General features: G+C 40.1%; 1 protein-coding gene across 1 annotated transcript in view; it reads left to right on the top strand.

The window, feature by feature from the left end:
* The first annotated feature begins 981 nt into the window (after positions 1-981).
* RGS5 (regulator of G protein signaling 5) overlaps positions 982-23271 on the top strand; it is a 53084-nt gene continuing 30794 nt past the window's right edge. The window contains exon 1 of the mRNA XM_079929401.1: positions 982-1154. Within this exon, the coding sequence (XP_079785527.1) occupies positions 1111-1154 (44 nt within the window). The 5' untranslated portion in view covers positions 982-1110. The remainder of the gene's footprint in view (positions 1155-23271) is intronic.

The raw sequence follows: 23271 nt of genomic DNA, 5'->3' as shown, positions 1-23271 counted from the left end.
AATAACAAGGAACCTTATGAGCATCATATTTAATTCCAAATTTAGAGCTTTTCTTACAGCTTATGTGATGTTCTTTATTTTTAGCTAGGATTCATGCCTACCCCTTAGGCATTTGCATTTACATATTAATTTATCAACCCCTTGGGTCCTGAGAGGATGAAACACAAATAAAATAAATTTTGGTGAAAATAATCCTTGAATGGTGGGACGCAGGAAAATATTGAAGGAGAAAGCATGACAAATCTAGCCAAGGATGAGTGACTTGGTGGGGGTGGTGCTCTGAAGAATTACCTAACCTAGTCATCAAATAAAGATCAATCAGAATACCACTTATAGAATTAGGGGAACTTGGGGGCTAAAATCTAGTAGATAGAATCATGTAAGGTATTTTGTCTCTTTCATCACTCAGCTCAGGGGTTATTGCCTCCAAAAAACATCTTCCCTTGTGGTGCTTGAAAACACAATATCCTGGACCTGCCTCTATTGCTCACTTATATCGTACTGATATGATGTTTGGGGATCTTGAGAGCAGAGAGTACCTTCTTCTTTGAATTCCTAGCATCCACCTGAGTGCCTGGCACATCATAGGGACTCATGTACATGTCCCCTGAACTTCTCTAACACTGTTTCCTCCACTGTGAAACAACATTGGGCTATATGATCTGCAAAGGCCCTTACAGTCCTAACAATCTACGACTTTGACATATCTGAACTAGCCCAAGGCCCTCTGCCTCATAACAAAGCCCACATCTTTGCTGTGGTTGGTTCAAAATTATGAGCTAAAACGTGAATGATTTGTGCACAGTTTAGGGACTCTCCTTGCCCTGGCAGAGTAAGTGTTCTGATAAGAGCAGTTGGAAGCCTAATGCAGCAGCGCCTGCAGCAGAGAAAAGATTCCAGCCTCCAACTCCCACACAATTGCTGCTGTTCTCCAGCCTGCAATTTCCTCTTAGGCTCTGGATTGGTCCACAGAGTGACAGAGGGCTGGGAAAGAGCCTCTATATATTCCTCAGAGAAAAAGGCAGTCCCAGACGGATTTAAAGTTTTCAAAGACTTACTCTGCTGATAAGGACTTGTGCTCAAAGCTGAGGACCTAAGCCATTTGCCAAAATGTGTAAAGGACTTGCAGCCTTGCCCCACTCATGCCTGGAAAGGTGAGTTATTTTGACTTAAGAGGTGGAGATAAGGAGAATCTTCTCTCAGGGGAGGATACTCAGAGGCAATAGAGGGCCACTGTAGTTTGTGGCAAAACAGGTGGTTGATTATAGACTGGGAATTGCCTCCTCTCTGTTAATGGCAAGGTTTTGAAAGATCTGAGCTAGCAGACTGATGTAATATGAGATATATCATACACCATTTATATCCAGAACATCATTTCCTCTGAGGAGATGCCTAGTTTATAAGCACTTGTTCAGACTGAGAAGTGTATGGTTAAGAGCATGGATTCCAACATCAAACTGCCTGGGTTTGAATCCTGGCTACATTACTTACTATTTGTGTGGTGTTGGACATTTTATTTAAACTCTGTATCTCAGTTTCCTTACTGGTAAAAATGGATCTACTAAGTATCTTCCTCACTAGCTGGTTATGAGGATTGAATTACTGTATGTGAAATGCTCAGAACACTGTCTGGCACATATGAGAAATGTGTAAATGTTAACCTTTATTAATGTACATGGAATAAGAAAGGAAGACCGAGATTTGCAATGAGGCAGAGAGGACTTCTCATTGTTCTTTGTATCTGGATACCATCAGATGGAAGGGGCTGGATTGCTGGACGGAAGACAGCCCTTGGGACATAGAGATTATTTATTAGCTATCATTGTTCTTTAGATACAGAGGAGCATCTTTGAGGCTCTGTGGTTGTCTTCAGACTGGACAATGTTCTGGAGGGAATCCTAAGTATCTAGACTAAGTAAACAGGAGGAGAACAAATATCTGACTTGTTAGAAAATTTAACCCAGAAATCCTACCTGATGCAGAGAATTAGGGATATTTCTCCTCTTCTTAGTTCTTAAGAATGAATTTGATTAAATTTTGTTTGATCCTACGTTATTTAAAGGAAATAAAGGTGATCCTCGTACAGCCTAACTTCATCCCTAAAGGCACTGTCAATGTTTGCCTAAGAAGGTTGTGTTGTTCAATGGATCTGTACTTCTGTCTCTTACAAGTTCAGGTTTTCTTTTTGATGACTTCGACCCTAGAAATAATCTCAAAATAATTTTTAAAGAGATAACATCCTAGCAAAGGAATTTGTCTCCAACAATACTGTCTAGTGACCGGAAATAAAGACCTCTCTCACTTTGTGCTGTCAAAAGCACAGATTAAAAAAAAAAAAAAAAAAAGCACAGATTATTTTTGAAAGATGTGTATATTTTTTAAAAAAGTAAAGTAGGACTTAAGTAACTAGACTAGGACTAGATTGTAACTAGGTGGGCAATATTGGCCATTGGACCATCCTCAGGGGGGAAGACAGGTTTCAGTGCCGGGTACTGTTTATCAGCCTATCTTTCCCCCTAGAGAAAGCCTGAGAAACAGGGGGAATACAGGGGTGAAAGGCAATTCCTTGAACATGACGATGCATAATTTTTTCCATTTCCATTTTTACAACTCTGAGAATTGCAGATTTGACTTTTACAACAATTTTAACACATGTCTTTAGCCCACTTATTGTTTGAAATCATGTACTTTCATGTAATGGGTAAATCTTAACCTTGTTAATTAGTGAACTATTGCCTCAGAATGATTGTTAACGTCGGTCTGCCAGTCATTTTGTGATCCTATGACCCACTGCTTGGCATTTAGTGAAAAAGCAATAAATATTTGTTGAAAGTTTGGCATTGTTACTAATATTGCCCGATTTGTTTTTGTAAATATGCATAATGTTTACTGAGGCACATGGAGTGCACATTTCTTTCATTGATTCCTATAACTGTTTCATATCTGATTCACTAATTCACTACCAACATTGCTATTGATTCACTTTACAAATCTTTTAATTCACAGTAAATTCTTCTGCTCCAGGATATAACTAATGTTCACACAGTATATTATAGACTGACCAAGGAGCAAGCTTTTTTGCATAGATTGCCTGAAACTTTTAAGGCATATGGTAGAATCCTGTGATTATTGTGTCCTATTACATTTTTTTTCATGATCTGTTACCATTGCAAATATAGTCATATTTCCAATAACTGTAATGAGTGATTTGGAGAAGTGGAATTGTAGAGCTAGGGAGCTGTTAGCACACTCTCATGGAAAGAACCTAAAACTGTCCACTCTAAGGGAAAAATGATACTTGAATAAATCCTTCCAAACCTGCCTTCCTTGGCTCTATTCATAGTGGAAAGAATACTGGTTACAGAGTAAAGAACAGACTTAGTTTTCTCATTAACTAATTTGTGTCCATGAGCAAGTGATTTCACTGTCCTGGCATTTTATTTTCTTATTTAGTAAATGAATGTTGGATTAGCTGTTCTCTAACATCCTTTCTAATCACAACATAGTTTAAATAAAGTGAAATACACCTGGTTTCAGTGACTAGCGAGAGATGCAAGTAAAGGAAAATTTTTCCTAATTTATTTCTCTCTAAAAGTTTGGGAGCCAATTAATGAAAATCGTCAAGAATTCAACCCTGTGTTGAAATCATGGCTGTGGCAGAAGCAATCTACTCAGTGAGAATCTGACTTCCAAGAAAGCAACATTTACTTCATGTAAGAGGAGCTTTGGAAAATAGTCCTTTCTCAATGTTTACGGAAGCATTAAGCCAGAGTCAACTTTGACGTATTTGTAGAAACTATTGTTTTACTATTTATTTATATTTTTAAGACTATTGCTCATTAAAACTCAAAGTTGACCTCACATTTTTTATATATTTAAAGAGACCAATAATCCAAATATTTGGGCAATAAATGGCCCCCACCCCACAATTTTTACCTTCTAGCCTATTGAAACCTGTGCTGTATGGGTGGGAATCTTAGAGTCAATGGAAAAGGAAAGAGTTGAGTCAATTGAAAGTCTTATTTTTACCAGTGATTTTCCGCTATGAATTTTAGGCTTCTTTTAAAAAATTCATTTTATTTTAAGTGTCTTGAATTTCTCTGAACAAGTTTAATTTTTAAAGTAAATATTGCTCTTTGGAAAAAGATGGAAGTCTTCTGAAACAAAGAGTATTATCATTGTGATTCCCCTAAAGCTGTCACCATTATATAAAGCAACCAGTGTAATTTTTATTGTTTTTGTCCATCGGGGTTGACCACTCCTGATACCAAATTTACAGTCTCTAATAAACTAAAAAAGGGGAGTAAAGGAGTAATGAAGACAGCTACGGACAAAGAATTTTCCCTGGGCTGTTAATAATTAAGTGTCACAAACTCTTCTATAGATATCTGACCTACATCTGATTTCTGTTTAAGATTATAAAGGCTGCTAGTTGTGGAATGTGTTTAATCCATAGTTCACACAGGGGCTTCTGGCCACCTCAAGTGTGTGGCAATGCTGGGAATTTCAGGAGCTACAGAAAGTAAATGGGGAAAGTGATGTTTTGTTTTGTTGTTTATTATCATTTTACTAAACATTCAATTTTTCCCCATCTTCTTCAATTTATGTGGGTCTAAGTATGGATAATTTAGAGTAGAAAAGTACATAATCAACTAATCTTGTAAGGTTGTCAAGCCACACAGAAGCAACAAACAGAGTGGGTCAAGGCTCCTGAGTCCACAGGATTAAGTAAATACAGCTTTTTCCAAAGGCATGAGCACAACCTTGGACCAATTATAGAGAAAAGATAAGCACCTAGTGAATTAAAGACTGTAGCAATGAACGTGAATAAGTGATAAATGAATCAGAACGGACACAGGATCATCAAAGAAGCCTAAAGAGATAGTAGAGTTTGGGATCATGCTTTCTGGGAACAAGTATGAATTTGAAGCTTGCTATTGCTGATAGAGAGTCTTGTGACATAATTGCAAATATTTCAGTGAAACCCTGCAATCTTAAGGAAGCTATTTAATAAAATAGCAAGGGGATGTTCCTAAGAAAAACTTTGTTTCAATTCTTACTGACAAAACAATTTCTATTGTTCCTCTGGATTGCCTTTCCAACCTCCATACTTGCCTTAAGCATAAGGGTGAAAGAACTCTCAGGGAAATTTCAGTCCACGTAAGGAGATAAATAAGAAGAAAGTAGCCCTCTGTGTTGAGATCCACTGTAGAGGAATAAATGCACCAAGTGCCAAGAAGCACAAAAGTGGGGGGAATAGGTGGGGAGCTCATAGAGCTTTGGGTAGCTATGGAAAACTAAGAAGTCACAGGGGATGATGCCTAAGGTTTATGAACTAAGCCTGAAAGGACTGAGGAGTTGGTCAGGTCCAGAGAGGAAGAGGAAAGAGAAGGAAGTCATCCCAGGCCAAGGGGCACGTCTGCATGTGCAAAGGCTGGGAGGTGAGAGGGGATTGATGTTATGACATCTTTGTGCAGTCTGTATTGTCTCTCTCATGCAAGCAAGGAGGGAACTTTGGATTTCCAGCTACAGTTAACCTCCCATGCACCTCGTCCTGCATACTGTTTCCTTGGAACTTGTCCAGTGCCCATCCACACCAACTGTGAGGATTGAAAAGACCTGTTCATGAAGAAGATTTTCCCCCCTTTTGTCTAAAGACTTCAATTACTAAAAAGACAATCTGTACTTGACACGTAGTAGGCACTTAAATACTTTGTCAAAAGAATGCACAAATATTTATTATAGCAAGTGGAGACAGACCTGCTTCCAGGTTGTCCTGGTGCTTTCTCTGCTTCCAAAGGGATTGAGAAGGACAAGAGCAATGACTTTTTTATGCTACAATAGGATAAAGAGTGTATGTTGTAAAATAAAGAGGGCTTCCTGTTTGCGGGGGGGCAGAGTGGAAGAGACTGGGAGAGGAAGAAAGCTTTTCTATAATTTCATCAGGAAAACCTAGTTAAAGAGGTGAGTCTTTTTTTGCTTCTAATGCAAGATGAACCTCATGACATTATATCACTTTGGCTATTTCTCACGCAGTACTGTCCCAGCTTCTTTAATGAATTACATTCTGTATTCTGTTGCCTCTTCCTATTTTTTCTTTCATTTACTCTGAGCTACGTTGAAACACCAGATATCAATTCAAAACGCTTTTAGATCCCAGAATCTTAAGTTTGGAAAGCTAACCTGAAAGGTTATCTAATTTGTTTCTCCTTCTTTAACAAGGACTACACACTATTATGGGATAGATGCTATCTAGGGAGGGAGTTTATATTTCTGGGGTTGTGTGTTAATGGCTTTTGTCTGTCCTGCTGGCCAGAAAGCAAAGGAACTAAACTTTAATTAGTTCAGTCAGGATCAATCATTAGTAACAGGAACCAGAATATGGCTGGAGGCCAGAAGATAACAGGTTCCTATCTCTTTCTTCCTTTAAAGTTCATTCGAATGGAGTCTCAGATAACATTAAACCTGCCCCCTATTTTAAAGGCTGAGTCACCCAGAGGATAAAGACAGTGAAAGCCTGATTGTTTTTCACTGAGAAAGTAACTCCTAAGGTTACACATTTTAGGGATATTAAAGAAAACCCAGAGTAAGGAAGGATGTAAGTTCACAGTCTATCCCCTACCTTAACATCAGCAATGTGGTGGAGTGAAAAAAACATGGAGGTGGTAACTGCACCTCTATTACTTCCTTAGTTGTATAAACTCCAGAAACTAAACCTCTCTGGCTTTCCTTCCTTATCCATAAATGAGGATATTTATCTTGTTGGGGAGTGATGCTATAAAAAATAAATGAAATAATGTATATAAGGTAACTAGTTTTTAGTAGGCAGACCCTTATAAATACTTAATTTCCTTCCATCCTTCTTTCCATCTTTATAGGTAGTCAGAAAAACAACATTTAAATTTCAGTTATGTGCCACGGCTTTTTTTTTTCCCAGAGTATCAAATGATTTAATTACAAAACTTAAGCCACTTACTAATTATTCACCTTCTAAAAAACACAAACATGAGAATAAAATAAACACACCCAAGACTCACTAGCCCTTGTAGGATAGGAAGAAGCCTTGGACAGAGAGCCTGCAATGTTTTTTCCGTACATCTAAGTCTACATTTTCTCATGCATTCTAAGGTCCCATGTTTTGACACCTTATAGGGGAGAGGAAATGGAAGATACGAAGAGTCATGCACAAGAGGGTCACAAAGATCTTAAAGCTATTTGCTGCTAATGACTTGTACAACTCTGAGAAAGAGTATCAAATAAGCATTGTCCAGTGCTTACTCCTGGCGAACCTTTAGTGTCATTCTTTGAAATTGCATCTTTGGGACTGGTTATGTTCCTTCATTATAGCTTTTGCTTATCCCCACGCACAAACCCTAAAATTCACACACAGTTTCTAAGTTCAAGTACAAAGGTTCGTTTCAGGACAACCCCGAGTTGAGGTAGTGTTTCTTAATATATCTGTAGTGTCTACTGGGGGTCATCCCCTTGGACAGGCTGGCCAGATGGCAGCACAATATGGGGGCCCACATGGTCAACTCTCCTACTGGCCCACTTGCTCCCTAATTTATCTGGGCACCGCCTCACAGTCAACGTTGCATCTTGAAGTCAGTGATGACCTTGGCCTGTCTTCGTTCTGAAGTTGTACTCTTATGTAACTGAATCCAATTCTTCACCATTAATTCAATGGAGCTTCCAAAATGTGTCAGGTCTATTCTTAGGAAGCATCCTGGGATGGGGCTGGAGGGTCCTGGCTTTCAGGCTCTGCAGGGGGTGCTGGCACAGCTTCTCTTCTCTGGGCTGCCAGGAACTCATGAATTGCTCGTTCTGTCTGTGGCCTGAAGATGTGGTTTCGCTTGGGATCCACCATCTGGTAAATAATTCTGTCCACTCCAGCTTCCAACATCCCTGACTATACCACACTCTGCCTCAGACCATTTCGCAACTGGTTTTTGTTCATCGTAGGATTCCATTCCTGCTTCTCCAGATGTGTTGACACAAAATTATCCACATTCTGCCTCAGGTTTTGGTAAGCTGGCTTGGTGTCCACGTCGGCCAGGCAGTCCCGGCGAAATCTGTCAATCAGGCCCCGGCTCTTGAGCTGCTCCAGGATGAGCGCTATGAGCTGCGGGTCTCCAGGAGGCAGTGAGGCCGGGTGGGTGGGGCCGCCACCCACCATGCCGGTGCCTCCACCTCCCCCGCTGTCTGTCATGGCTGCGCCCCGGGCCCGCGAGGGAGACCGAATACGGCTTCCTCTCAAGGACAGAGGGCCTGGGTCCTGTGGAGGTGGCGGAGAGGCCAGAGAAGGAGGCGGCGGCAGCAGCTGCAGCGGCGGCAGGTTCTGAGGCAGCAGAGGTGGTGGGAGAGGCGGTGGAAACCCTGAGCCACGGCTTTTCATAAAGCTTATTTCTTTTCCTCCTTCCTCATCATAGCCTCATTAAAAAAATAATAATGATGATGAGTTTGTATAATAATACAGTATTTTTACGATTTTGCCCATAATTCTTTCAGCAAGTATCCCGTTTAAAAGCTCTTTACAAAACATTAAAAGACATTAAAAACCACGATTATACTGAAAGATTAACAATTCTTTAATATCCTTAAATAGTCAGTAAGCATCCGAATATCCTCAATGACCTTTTTGCAGTTGGATTGTTTGACCCCTCAGGGTCCAAATGAGGGTCACACAGTTTTTTGTTTTTTTTTTTTGGACTACTGTTAAATTTTATTATTAGACTGATAAGAACATAACCAGTCCCAAAGATGCAATTTCTACTTCTTTCTACAATTAATTGGGCTCTAGTTATGGAAAAGCACTTATTGCAAAAGCATTTTAAGGTCCCAGAAAGACTGAGAGACCAGTGCCTTCTATCTGGTGGGGGCACTTTAGCCGTCTTAATTTGGAGCTGCTTGGTAGAGTGCGGTGAGGCATCCACGGTTCATAAACAAGATGACCTGAGGGGTTTGTCTCCAGTGCCCTTTCACCCACCTTTCACATCCCTTAAGTGATTGCAGAACCACCGGCTCCTCCACATCAAATCATGTTTAGTAAGATCCTACTGTGTGCAGCGCACACCATGCCTGGAGCTGGAAGCCGCTGGGGCACAGATCCTTTTTCTGCTTTTTTACTTCACAACAGTGAGGAGACTAAGCCGTCTTCCCTGAGGCACTGTTGAACAGATTCACATGCAACCACCCTACTCTTTTAAAACTGAAAGAGTAGGGCTTCCCTGGTGGCGCAGTGGTTGAGAGTCCGCCTGCCAATGCAGGGGACACGGGTTCGTGCCCTGGTCCGGGAAGATCCCACATGCCGCGGAGCGGCTGGGCCCGTGAGCCATGGCCGCTGAGCCTGCGCGTCCGGAGGCTGTGCTCCGCAACGGAAGAGGCCATAACAGTGAGAGGCCCGCGTATCGCAAAAAAAAAAAAAAAAAAACACAAAAAAACTGAAAGAGTAACCCCAACTCACCACCCCAGGCACCAATACCACATAAACCCCAGGGTCACACACTGCAATTGGTCCAGAGCCTCTTATATCTTTCCTAATCAATGGGCTTCCGGTCTTTTATATCTTTTTTCCTTGCAATTTATTTGTAGAACACAGAATTTTTAGATTTAAGTATAAAAGGCTATGTAACATGTGGGTGGGGAATCCAGGGTCCTGAGCTGTAAACTTGGCTTCCACTAAATAGCAGAGGGTGAGTTATGAGTCAGTTCCCTCCCCAGGCCTCATTACTGTATTTGTAAAAGGTGAGAAATGAATTATATGATCCTCTTCACTCCTTTTAGCTCCACTACTTCATTGTTCTCGATTTGGACACCATGTACTCTGAAGAAAGATTGTATTTTTATTTTAATTTTCCAGCTCTTCCCAAGTCCTACAGGAAGGCCCAGAAACTAACTTCTGGATGTAGCTTGTAAGCAGTGATTAAAAGTGTGAAATATTCTTCCAGTCACTTAGGATCTCAATGGACTAAATTCAGTACCCTATATGTCTTAAAAATGCTTGTATGAAATTCAGAATAAACTCCCAGTTTGTGAAAAACATATATTTATAAGTAGTGGAAGGTGACTCTTTTTATTTTGGCAAATTCCATGAAAGGAACAGATGGTTTCAGTTTCTTGTAAAATTCGAGGGTGAATTAGGTTCAAAGATCATGGATTATAACAGTCTATGATTCTTGTGCAATTGACCCTTGAACAACTCGGGGCGTTGGGGGACCAACCCTCCTTGGAATGGAAAATCCACTGGCTCCTTCGTATCCATGGTTCTGCATCTGCTGAATGGTGTAGTACTGTAGTATTTACTATTGAAAAAATCCACATAAAAGTGGACCTGTGCCGGTCAAACCCCTGTTGTTCAAGGGTCACTGTATTTTGTTTACAGTTAATTTAGTTCTCTCTTATCTCAAGAGTATAACTTCCTTGAGGGCAGGGAGGAAAAGTGAAATAAGGACACAGACACGCCTCACCTTGGGTGTGCAGTGCCCGCCTTGACTGCTTTCACACTAGGTCCCGTGTTTCTTCAGTCAGTGGAAACTGTGGTCCGCTCATGCCCTTCTGAATGCTGCCCAGAAGGAGACTCATCCATCAACTTAACAGTGAAAGAGTTTCCATCCTTGAGGCTGGAATAAGAAGGGTGAATTGGGGTTTCTAGGCTTTTACATAATTAGCCAATTTTCATCTACCAGTTGAGTAGATACTGGAGTATAGACAATTCTTCAAGTGGCATGAAGACTGCCTCTGACTCCATGAATCCATGTCAGACACAAATATGCACAGTGACTGCAATTTCCGACTAGAATGAGGACATATAGCCTGCCTCTAGACCAGGCATTAGAAATTGGGTCTTTCCTAGAAAATCTGTAGATGTGGCCAGCCTAAATCATAGGATATATGCACCACCAACCCAACTAATGCACACGCGACTTCGAGCTTACTCACCCTGACCATCGTTCTCCTGGAAAGTCCAGGCAAGGTATTTCTTTGCAAAGCATTCTATTCAGTTGCCATGCTGAGATAAAATACCTTGCCCTGACATTTTTTTTCTCCTTCAAAAAGGAAATATTTCAGGGTTGAAAAGATTCAGCTAAGCAGTCTTTGAACACTTTGGACAGTAGGTACTTGATAATCAGCTGGCTTCACAAATAGCAAATAAGGCTAAGACCATTATTCTGTATTCTACATGCTTTCCTTTCTCTTTTCCAACTGCTTCCCCAGACACTTCTCAAGACAATTCCTAACCCATCTGGACAAAATGTCACTCAGATTCCTAAATTTTACATTCTAGAAAGTTGTGGGAACTATCATATTAGAGTCTGAGGAAGATATGAAGTAAAATACCTGAAAAACATGTGAAGTGCTCTTCTGTGTAAGTGCTCATTATTGGTACTGAAGTGCGTGGAGCTGTTTTTGTCAAGCTACTACTTTTTGATATTTTTTTGTGCAAACCATCTGTTTCTTGATGAGGCACTTGTCTGTGGGGATTCAGGAAGTTTAGAAAGAATCAAGATGTCTCATTAACAAGGTAGTTTGTTGTATTTTGGTAACATTTTAAGTAATAGTTTACAAGAGATACCTGGGTCTACAGGAACATGGGACTGAATGACCTGTGCACTTTAGGATAAGGTCAACAGTGCAGGTCACACTGAAGACTTTCCCAGGAGAGCCCCCTATCTAAGGTCTGGTGCTTTCTGAATAACAAGCCTTCAGAGTATTGGACTTTGTTTCTGAATCCCCCAAGTCTAAAACAGTATGTCACTTGAACACACACACACGCATGCATGTGCACATGTACACACACACACACACCTGACATTTTTTATGACTTGGAAAAAAGATGGACTGTTTGTTGAAATCAGAGATTCACACAGACAGCTTGAAAGTGTCTGAGCTGGCTAGGAGGAAGCAATTTTTTTTCATATAGATGAATGTAGGTCAGTGGGGATTTTTTTCCTCCCTTCACAGGTTGAATTTTACACTTTTCCTTTAGCAGGCAACAGTGAAGAAAATAACTTTCTGTAAGTTGAGATTTTCTCAAAATTGTAATTTGATAGTTCAAAAAGCCTTTAAAAATTTTTTAATTGCCCTCTAACATTTATCTTCCAGATCCTCTAAGAATAACTTAACCTTTGTCTCCCTTCCTGGTTCAGACAGGGCCTTGATGTTTGCAATTATGCGGAAATGTGAGTGCAGATGGCTGGACTGCAGCTGAGGGAAAGGAATATGTAACTCTCATTAGCTACTTATTTTAATATTTTATTAAATGGATACCAGTTTAAGAGCATGAAAAAGACAAGATTAGCAAAGACAATTGACAATTGTGACAGTGTAGAATTGAGTACCTATAGCACAATTCTGATCACACACATACACACGATAAAGGTCTGGTGACTCGAAATCATAGATTCTGCCCCTTGAGATGGGATGTGATTTTTTTTTCCCCTTCTCTAAGGTGACCAGCTTAGAATCACAGAATGAGAACAGGATCAGTGTCACAGACAAATTCCTTCTCTTATAAATGAGAAAATATGTCCAAACTGTTTGGTGACTTGTCCAAGACCACATAGCTGGTTAGAGTTGGAGATAATTCAAGGTCTCTGGATTTCCATATCACCTTCATTTTATTTTATCTGATGAACATTAATTTATGAATTTTGTGTCTTCACTTTTAAGATATTTATTCTTCCATAGACACCATCTTTCAAAAGGTTTTGATTAGGAAACAAACAGTAGTCTTTAAGAAAAAAAATGATTTGGAACAAAATTTCTATTTACCAGATGCCTACAACTGCCAATTACAACATCTGAACACATGAGAGAGGTGTTGCCTAGTAATTAAGAGCTCAGGAGCTGAAGTGAGATTGGGTGTGACTCCTACCACTGTCATTTACTGGATGATTTTTGGGCAAATCACCTAATTTCTCTGTGACTCAGTTTTCCCATCTGCAAGATGGGAATACATTTATACCTCCCTCAGGGTTGTTATAAACACTAAATAGGGTTATGCATTATATGGGTTGAGTAAACCATTTAGTTAGCTGGGGAACATGTACTTTTTCTAAGTGTGTGATGTTTCTTAGTTATTTTCATGTTGGGATACCCTTGCAGCCATGTCTCAGAATCGGGCCAGAGCAGGGAACTGGAAAGCATCCTAAACTACCTTCATCTCCCTACAGAGCTAAACAGGACATATAGAAGTGGGACTCAAATGGAAGGGCCCATTGCGTGGAACATTAGAAAGCAAATGAGAAAAATAGGTGACAGGAAGCAGGAGAGAAGGGGGATCACAGATAACCCCTCTGAGCCTGGGTGTTGATGGAATAAATGGACTATTGACAGAATTTGGTAGCCTAGAGGGGATATTCTTTTTGGAGTAGGTAATGAGTTTTTTCCTCTGAACTCAGGTCTTCTCCTTTAGGAATTCTTAGATAATGTCAAGTCAGAACACCTTATCCTGACTTTCCTGATAGTTTTATAGTCACTAAATTAATTTGATTTCAAAAAAAAAAACCCAACTGGAACTGCAAAATGCAGGACTCTAGGGAATAACTCCTAGCTAGCTATACCATGAAACCGAAGCCTATAGAATGCTGTGTCTGGTTTGAGCTCCTGGGGCTAGGAGAGAAGGAGAAAGATTAGAAAAGAATAGCTGGTCTAGGGAGGAAATTCAGAAAGCTAAAGCTGAAATATAGACCATTCAGTAAAGGTGAAAAGAATTGAGATTAGCTGTTAACTGAAAATAGAAAAGTAGAATGGGGATGAGAAGACCGTCTGACTGCCTTAAGTCTATTTTCTGTAGTGAATCAAGTCTGAAAAACAGAAGCTAAGAGAGGATATATTTGGTTCCTGTTGCTGCTCTAACAACTGCCAGAAGCTTAATGGCTTAAAACAATGCATATTTATTCTCATATAGTTCCGGAAAGTAGAAGTCTAAAATGGGTCCTAGGGCTACATTCTTTCTGGTGGGTCTAGGGAAGGAGTCATTTTCTTGCTTGGTCTGACATCTGGAAGACAGCTACATTCCTTGTCTCATGGTTCCATCCTTGACCTTCAAAGCCGGCAGTGTAGCTTCTTCCAATCTCTCTCAGTCTGCTTCCATGGACACATTGCTTTCAGACTCTGACCCTCTTGCCTTCCCCTTACAAGGACCCTTGTGATTACACTGGGCCCACCCAGATAATCCAGAATAATCTCTCTACCTAAAGAGCCTTAACTTTATCACATCTGCAAAATTCCTTTTGCCACATAAGGCAACATATCCACATGTCCCAGGGATTAGAATGCGGACATCTTGGGGAGTTATTATTTAGCCTACCACCGAGGGAGACATGAGAATGAAACTTCTGTCATGTGACTCGCTCCCCCTCTCCTTCTATGCCTGTTTCTATGCTCTGCAGACCATTCTTCTGTCATCTTAATTGAAAATTTCTCAGGTGCAGGCTACACCTCAAAGGGTTAACTAGATACTTGCCCTATAGAAGGCATTATTCTTTCCTTCTTTTTTCTGTGGGATGTCCCTAGCACACTCTCTGGGCCTGCTTCCCCAAATTCTCAGGTCTTTTTTCTCTTGTTCCATTTTATAGCTGACGGTCTCCTATCAGCTGTGATTTGCATCTGCAATACATAAAGTTACATTTGCATTTGTCTAAGATTGCTATGTGTTCAATCTAGAGGAGAGAGCTCAGTTCAAAGACAGCTGCTTTGCATCTTTCTTGCAGCACAGCAGCTAGGTGACCATCTGCTTGGTTCTTGGACCCTGTCCCACCCAGAACCCAGACTTCTAACTTAGTAACTCCTATCCCAATAAGCACACAATTGGAAGAATCCCTGTTCACCAAGCCTTGATGTGTGAGTGCCACAGGTCAGAATTCATTGCTCATTGGGAGAAACATGAGAGAATGCTATAAGAATGCTGGAGAGAAGTTTCCAGCATTGCATGGAATGCAATGACATATGCATTGACCTGTGACATATGCATGGACCTTGAAAGCATCTTTGGAATTTTTAGAAAACATATTAGGAAGATGGGGACTTCCATATTAAACTTTTGGAAGGATCCCTGGGGAGCTGGGAGAAAGACAGGAAGAGAGCAGCTGCTTTGGGATCCAACCAATACCCTCTCCTCCCTGCGCACACAGGATTCCAACCAAATCATACATCCCCAAATCTCAACCCTTCCGAGAAGCCTTCTCTTTTCTCCTTCATGGAGAAGCTAACAATGCATCCCTTGAACTCTCACAGAATTTTTTCATCGTCCCTGTATTTCTTATCACTTCTTAACCAACTTCCCTCAGATTCAACTTTGGTTAGGTATTTGACATTATCTAATTTAATTCTTAGTCTAACCCTGCAAGGTAGATGTTTTCAACATTACTATTTTACCGATAAAGAAGCACAGATAAGTTAAATATCCAGCCCAAGGTCAGACAATACACTCCACATGCCTGAGTTCTGGGGTGCCAATTTCAAACTTGGGACTCATTCTATCTGTCATAGCTGCATCCAAAGAAAACTATGTATGTAGTTGGCCCGTCATCCCTGGGGGTTCTGCAGATTCAACCAACCAGGGATCAAAGGCATGCGGAAAAAAATCAAGAAAGCTCCAAAAAGCAAAACGTGGATCTGCTAAGTGCTGGCAACAATTTTGATAGCATTTACATTGTATTTACAACTATTTACATGGCATGCATATTGTATTAGGTAGTATACGTAATCTAGAGATGATTTAAAGTACATAGGAGGATGTGTGCAGGTTATATGCAAGTACTACACCATTTTATATGAAAATAAAATGTTTGAGCATTTGCAGATTTTTATATCTGTGGGGAGTAGGGGTCCTGGAACCAATCTTCTGAGTATACTGAGTGACAACTGTATATATATCTTCTTTATAAAATGGGAACTACTTGAGGTCTGGAACAATCTCTTATTAATTTTGTAAAGCACGCCCCATACTATCTGGTACAGTGCCTGACAAACAGTGGTTGCGCTATTAGAGTCTGATAAGTGAATGGATAAGTGAATTTATGAAGCAATAAACAGATAATTATTGCAAATAGAAATCTTGAGAATAATAAGGTATTGTTACATTATGTTAAGGGAGGGAGAGAAGAAATGGTTTGAAATATAATTCTGTACTTCAGACAAGTAAAGGTCCTCTTATTCTTCACCGTTATGTCGTTATTTTGCTCAACACATAATAATTTGGCAAAGATAAATGTTGACCAAGTGTTCTGATTATTCAAGGCAACGAACTTGTATCTATTATATAAATTCATTGCCAGCGGACACGTTAAGTTTTGGGAACTGTAGTTTTATTAAGTGATGTAATATATGTTCACGTTGATTAAGGTTTAGGTAAATTTTACTTTACTACTCTTTCTTTCCCTCTTTTCCGATACCCTTTATTACCACCTTTATTTCCTGCTTTTATAAGATATAAAACAACTAGAGTCCATGTACAACTAGAAACTTCATTCTAGAAGGTCCTTCTTTATAATTTAACACAAATGAGATGGAGATGTTCAAAGGCTATGGGTCACACCAGTGTTCAGAGAGGCTCTCATGGGAATGCCTTCTGACCTCTCCACCTTTGGAGCTCAAAATAAACCACAAATTTCTGTCTTCCTCAACTTGAAGACCAGTTTCCCACTGTTCATTATCTGGCTTCCAAACTGAATTACAGAAAGTCCAGAAATCCTGCCAACAATATTTTGAATAAGACACAGAATTTAAGGTCAAAGGGAAAAAAAGACTTCTACCCTGTCTGTCTTGTTCCTCCACTGTCTCTTTCCTTACTCCTAATAACCTACTCTGAGTGATGACTGTGTAAGAGACAGGCCATAAAAGCATGGGAATTATCTCAATTTCCATGGGAATCCTTGAGTAGGGAGTAGCCAGTGCTTGGGAAAAACAATACTTTTTTTTTTTTCATTTTAAAATAGCAGCACAAGGCTGGTGATATTATAATGTAACTCTGAGCTGAGCTAGGCAGCAGCAGAGGTCTCCAAATTTGCTTTCTTTGTCTCTCTGTAGGAGTGCTGTCCAGAAATGTATATCCTCTATGCTTTCAGAGTTAGTTGCATTATTTTAAAGTGGAGACTTTCTGAAAGGAGCTTATCTCGCATGTCAGTCAAAAAGATCTTTGTTGAGTTCTATTCTATTCTATTTATTCAATAAACATTACCCAACACCCATATGCAAGATGCTGTGATAGGATAGTAGGACAAATACAGTAGAAGAGTAATAATAATAGGTAACTTTTAGGGAATATTTACTGTGTGCTAATTGCTCTTCTAAACACTTTAATGCCTTAACGTATTTAGCTCCATAATATATATGTGAGGTAGGAACTATATTGTCACTATTTTACATAGACAATTGGAAGCTTAGAATTTAAGTAACTTGCCCAAAGTCACTCCACTAGTAAGTAAGAGTTGGAATATAAACGAAAGCAGTATAGAACTGTACTTTTATCCTCTATACCATCCTAGGAGTTAAAGCAACTTTAAAGTTATTTTCTAGATTCTCTGGGAGATCAAAGAAGTAAAATATGGCACCCACCCTCAATGGGCTTGTTATCTCACTGGGAGTACATACACGTGGAACTCTTAGACACGCATTCACAAGAAAGTAGAGTAATTGGGTGAAAATGTGCTGTCCGTAACTTCAGCAGAAGGAAAGCATTCTATCCCTTGCTCTGCAACTTACTAGAAATCTAAGAATAACATCGTATGAGATCTTCGAAAAATATTTTAATTTACACAAACCTCAATTTTTCTACTTTTAAAATAAGGGTAGGGCAAACTAAAAGCTCTGTAAGGTCCATTAAATATGATCACAAAACAGAGGATCTTATGTTAGAGGAGAGAGAAAGCACTCTAGGCTTTTGCAGTTACAGAGGTTTCAGGAAAAAAAGTGAGATTGTTCTGGTCCTAGAGCATTAGAATAGTTTTAATTGTCATATGGGTGGCAGTCAGGAGGCAGGTTAAGGAGGAAGCCAATGGGACTAGGTATACAAGTAGTTATGGGGAGCCAAGGGAAATAAGCTTAGAAGTGGAGGACTTTGGAAGCAAGAAAGTGATGTTTGAAACTGAATCAGTTGATCAGCAGTTCTCAGAAGTGTGGTCCTGGGACCAGAGATATAAATTCTCCGGTCCCGCTTCTGACCTCTTGAATGAGAAACTCTGGGATGGGGCTGAGAAATCTGTGTTTTAACCAGACCTTCTGGTGATTGGGGTATATATTAAAGTTTGAGAAACTTCATGGTAAATAGAAAGCCATTACAAGCGAGTAGGAAAGTGTTTGTACTCTGGTAGTGAGTGCAGGATGTATTCAAGTAGGAAGAAGGAAATGGTAAGGTGGGATGTCCTAGTAACTCAGGCCTGGAGAAAGATGCTAAATTTAGATATGGAGAGGAAAAGGCACATTTAGAAGAATTTTCTAGGAAGAAAGAACAACATTTGTGATAGAGTATCTACAGGGAATGAAGAAGACAAACAGTTTAATGTGAATCAGAGAGTTTATAAATTATGGGAAGGAGAATATTGTAATTACAGATAAACATGGGATGTTGGGAAGGGGGACGGAATAGAAAAGGAATCTGTGGTACTATTTACAAGTCGTTTCACAGCTCAGGTCCTCGCTTTCTCATTTATTTTCTCGAGATGTGGACTGTGATGATCTTGAAGTCTTAGTTTATAATAGCTAGAGAAGATATTAGAGCTTTTCTCACTAAAGTTGTTTCCTTCCTTCCTCCCTCCCTCCCTTCCTTCCTTCCTTCCTTCCTTCCTTCCTTCCTTCCATCTTTCCTTCCTCTCTCTCTTTTCTTATTTTTCACTGAAGACAAGAGAACTCAAAGAACTTTCTTAAGATCACCAAGCAAATTAGTGACTGAGCTGAAAATAGGGTTTAGTTAAGGGCAATGTTACCATGTTTACTGTTTCTTTCCTAAATTTCCTTCCTACTGTTACATAATATGTTATGGGCTTTTTTGTGTGTAAATGTTCCTTCATTGGCACAGGGTTTTCTGTAAGATCATAATAATTAATAATAATAATAATAGTAAATAATACACCCTGTCATTTATAGAGTGCATTGTCAATGTGCTAGGCATTACTGTAAGTGCTTCACATATAATAACTAATTTCATCATCATAAGAAACTTTTGAGGTAGGTACCATTATCATCTCCAATTTACAGATGAGAAAACTGAGGCTTAGAAATTTGCCAAAAGTCACACATGTAGTAAGATAAATCTGGTTACTTTGACTTCAACATTCATGCCCTTAACCACTGTGCTATACTGTCTATTGCCTTTTAGGAAAAATTGCTTAGTTTTGGCATTAGCTACATTCTCTGGGGAATACCTCAATGTTTCACTTCACGTTCTCTCTGGGAACAGCCTCTTTGACCCGAATCCTACTTGCTTTGCAAACTCTTCCAGTTATATAACCTGAGATGGGAGTTTTGCCACACTTAGGAGTTGGAATTTTCTCTGCCAAGGTCGGGGAGAGATTGAACACAATCCAGCATGCTGCTTGTGACTATAATAATGGACTCAAGATCTGGAAAGTATCTTAGGAAATCATCTGGACAGATCCAGATGTCATATGACTTAGCTGTTATTCAAAACAGCTGGTTTTGTCTTTTCTTGATGAATTTTCTTCAGCAATGGAAAGTTGGCCGCAGTTAGTTCACTATTTCCATGTTTTTATCACCATACGGTTAGTAAGTTCTCCTGAATCCTCCCGTTTTTTTTGTGTGTGTGTGAGGGCTTTTTCACTCTTAGAGGTGGCTGGCTTTTGAACAATTTTTAAATAGATATATCATTATTTATATCTTTCTTGTTTGAAGGATCACAGTGCCTTAAAGTCATTCCAGGAACTCTTGCTTGGGTCTGGGTATCAGCTTGGGTGAAGCTGGGAGCTCTGGGGCTAAGGGCAAAGTCTCATTATGGGCAGCATATAACTATCCCCCTCTGTGATCCTCCCACCTCCCTGGAGTCCCACAAAGGTGTGTGTGACAGGGGAGAGTGGGGTGTCAATTAGTTAGAGAACCCTAAACCACAGTCTTCTGACCTTGTCGTAGGGATTCCCTATTTTCCCTCTCTGTTTTTTCTGCCTCTTCCTTTACCACTCACTCATCAAAAGCAATCCTTCTCTTTCGGACGAAGCCAGCATATCTCCCCAGTGAGTTTAGGGTCTTGGAAAACAAAGGCCAGAAATGGGATACCATCTTCCATCAATACCTGCTTTCGGCCTCACAACACAACTCCCTCAGAGGTAAGAAAGCACAAATGCCTAGCTACCTTCTTGAAAGTCAGAAGAAAAACTATAAGTAGAGGAAAACATGAATTAACACCTCAATACCTTAATATTTTATATGTTATTATTATTACTTTTTCTTTTTCTTTTTTTTTTTTTTTTTTTTGCGGTACGTGGGCCTCTCACCGTTGTGGCTTCTCCTGTTGCGGAGCACAGGCTTCAGACGCGCAGGCTCAACGGCCATGGCTCACGGGCCCAGCCGCTCCGCATCATGTGGGATCTTCCCGGACCAGGGCACGAACCCGTGTCCCCTGCATCGGCAGGCGGACTCTCAACCACTGCGCCACCAGGGAAGCCCTATTATTACTTTTAAGAGTTGCTACAGGCCACCTGTTTTCTGCCTGTGTGCCATGAGGAGTGAACTCTTGCCCACAGCTGGCATGCTTGCACCTAGATTCAGGGATCTTGTGATTAAAATGAAGGTCCAGTGACCTCACATGGTCTTCGACACTTGGAAATATCAGGGATGTGGGGAGACAGAGTGTGTTTCTCCCCCAGGTGATGGAGGAAGAGGATACATCATCAGGTAGGGACAGGCTCTATTAACCTGCCTACATCCAGTCTGCATTTGACTGACAGGGAGCAAATAAAGATGCTGCGAAGATAGAATTTTCCCCACTGCTTCTAAGTGAGTCAGGGCCTCGTTTTCTTTTTTCGTCATTGCTTTGCAGCCCAGTACCTTCCTGGCTTTTAACATGTAGTTTTCCTCCTATCTTCCCCCGTACAGAGTCACCAGAAATTGCTTCTGGCTTTTCGCCAGGCAAGTACTGTTTAAGGCATATAATTCACTCAACCAAGTGAGAGAAAATGAGCGTAATACAATCAAATATTAATACACCAGATGTTAAGGGAAACTGCTACAAACTGTAACACCAAGTGGTATAAGATAGTATTAAATAAGTAAATATGATGATGATGGTGACCATGTATGACATGCTATTTACGTGCCAGACACCGGGCTAACTTTTACATGCATCATCTCATGCACTTCACCCGGAAACTTTTTACAGCAGGAACTAATTGTATCTTCATTTTACAAATGACAGAACTGAGACCAAGAGACGTTATATAGCTTGCATAAGGTCCCATAGATTGTAAGTGGCTATTGAAAACTAGCCTAAACCAATTTATTCATATCCAACTCTTAGGTTCTTTTTGGTAGATAACTGTAGTTATTAATGGTTAGTGGTGGGTGATGGATGGTTAGTTATTTCTCCACAACTTCACTACCAGCTAGTGAAAGCAAGACCACCATATATATAATGAAACCCAATTGTTCTGTACTTACTTAGGCAGATAGTTACTAACAAGTTGGCGCAAAATATTTATACAACTGGCTCTGTAATCTCAATAAAGGCACAATTCTTTGTGCTCTGACTATAACGTGTAGGAAAATTTTACTCTGACGATAATATTCTGAGGTTGGATTCTAATACCTTTGTAGCTGGTATCAGGCAAAAAGAAATCTGTATCAAGGCCTAGATATAGGACTACTTAGGGATCGAGCCACAGGTGCCATCTCTGAGAGTAAAGAACTATTTACATTCTTACAACCTTTCTATGGAGTGGGTGTGAGTTTGCACAATAGTGTCTCTAGCACAAATGACTTGAATATCATTATTATGACTGGAGAGAGCCCATTCCCTATTGAACAAACCTACATGTAAAAACTCACTTCTAACGTGCTCTGCTAATTGACAAAGCAACTGGTATTGCTCTCTATAAAGACAGCTGAGGCACTTAACAGCAGCCACCTCTGGAGTGGGGCCTTTTTCACAAGCCTGCTGACTGCCACTGTGATTAGAGCAAGTAGCAGAAGCTAACGCTTACCCAGTGTCACACTGTAGCAATTACAAGCAGCTGAAATTTTTCATTTCATTGTTTGGATTCCTTATTTTGTGTTTGTCTTGCCCAACTGAAATATAAACTCCATGAGAGGATCTTGTCTTTTTGTTTCACTGGGGATTTCAAAACCTGTAATAGTCTACGGCACATGGCAAGCATTTAATAAACATACTTTTAATTTGTTGAAAAAATAAGTGAGCAAGAGGAGAAGCTATTGAGGCCAGTCTTTTCTATCTCAACTGTGATCCTATGAAACCAAGTCAGTAAACTTGTAGACGGAATCCTTAGTCTTACAGCAGGTTGCCTGTGAGGGGCCCTGGTGATGAACCAACCTGGGGTAGTTGATGTAAGAGCTTGAACATAATGAAAATAGCTATCATTAAGAGAACTTACTGAAAGAAGAGGTTAGAAAATACTGTGTTGGAAGGTTATAATAGACAAAAGTGACTTCTATGCACACATTTGACACAACTGACATTGTCAATTCCATTTTTTTAAAATGAATTTATTTTTATTTTTGGCTGCATTGGATCTTCATTGCTGTATGCAGTTTTCTCTAGTTGCAGCGAGTGGGGGCTACTCTTCGTTGCGGTATGCGGGCTTCTCATTGCGGTGGCTTCTCTTGTTGTGGAGCATGGGCTCTAGGCACGCGGGCTTCAGTAGTTGTGGCACGTGGGCTCAGTAGTTGTGGCTCATGGGCTCTAGAGCGCAGGCTCAGTAGTTGTGGCGCACGGGCTTAGTCACTCCGTGACATGTGCTATCTTCCTGGCCCAAGGATCGAACCTGTGTCCCCTGCACTGGCAGGTGGATTCTTAACCACTGCACCACCAGGGAAGTCCTCATCAATTCCATTTTTTTCAGCCATCTTACAGTTTGACATGGCTTGTTATTTAATTAATGATTAATATAAGTGAAAACCTAAAGCTCTACCAGGGAATGATTCAATTGTGTTTGGAAACAGAGCTGTCATTTCTGGCGTTATATCCTAATGCATGAATAATAATAATACCGTATATTCTTTAGCATTTTCTTCATCTTTCTATCATTTGGACCACTGAGGAGTATTTCATATTAACTAACCTAGAGTCATTTTCCATAATGTATC

The sequence above is a fragment of the Stenella coeruleoalba genome (genome assembly GCF_951394435.1).
Source record: "Stenella coeruleoalba genome assembly, chromosome: 1".
Lineage (NCBI taxonomy): Eukaryota > Metazoa > Chordata > Mammalia > Artiodactyla > Delphinidae > Stenella > Stenella coeruleoalba.
This window is presented reverse-complemented; position numbering and strand designations above follow the sequence as displayed.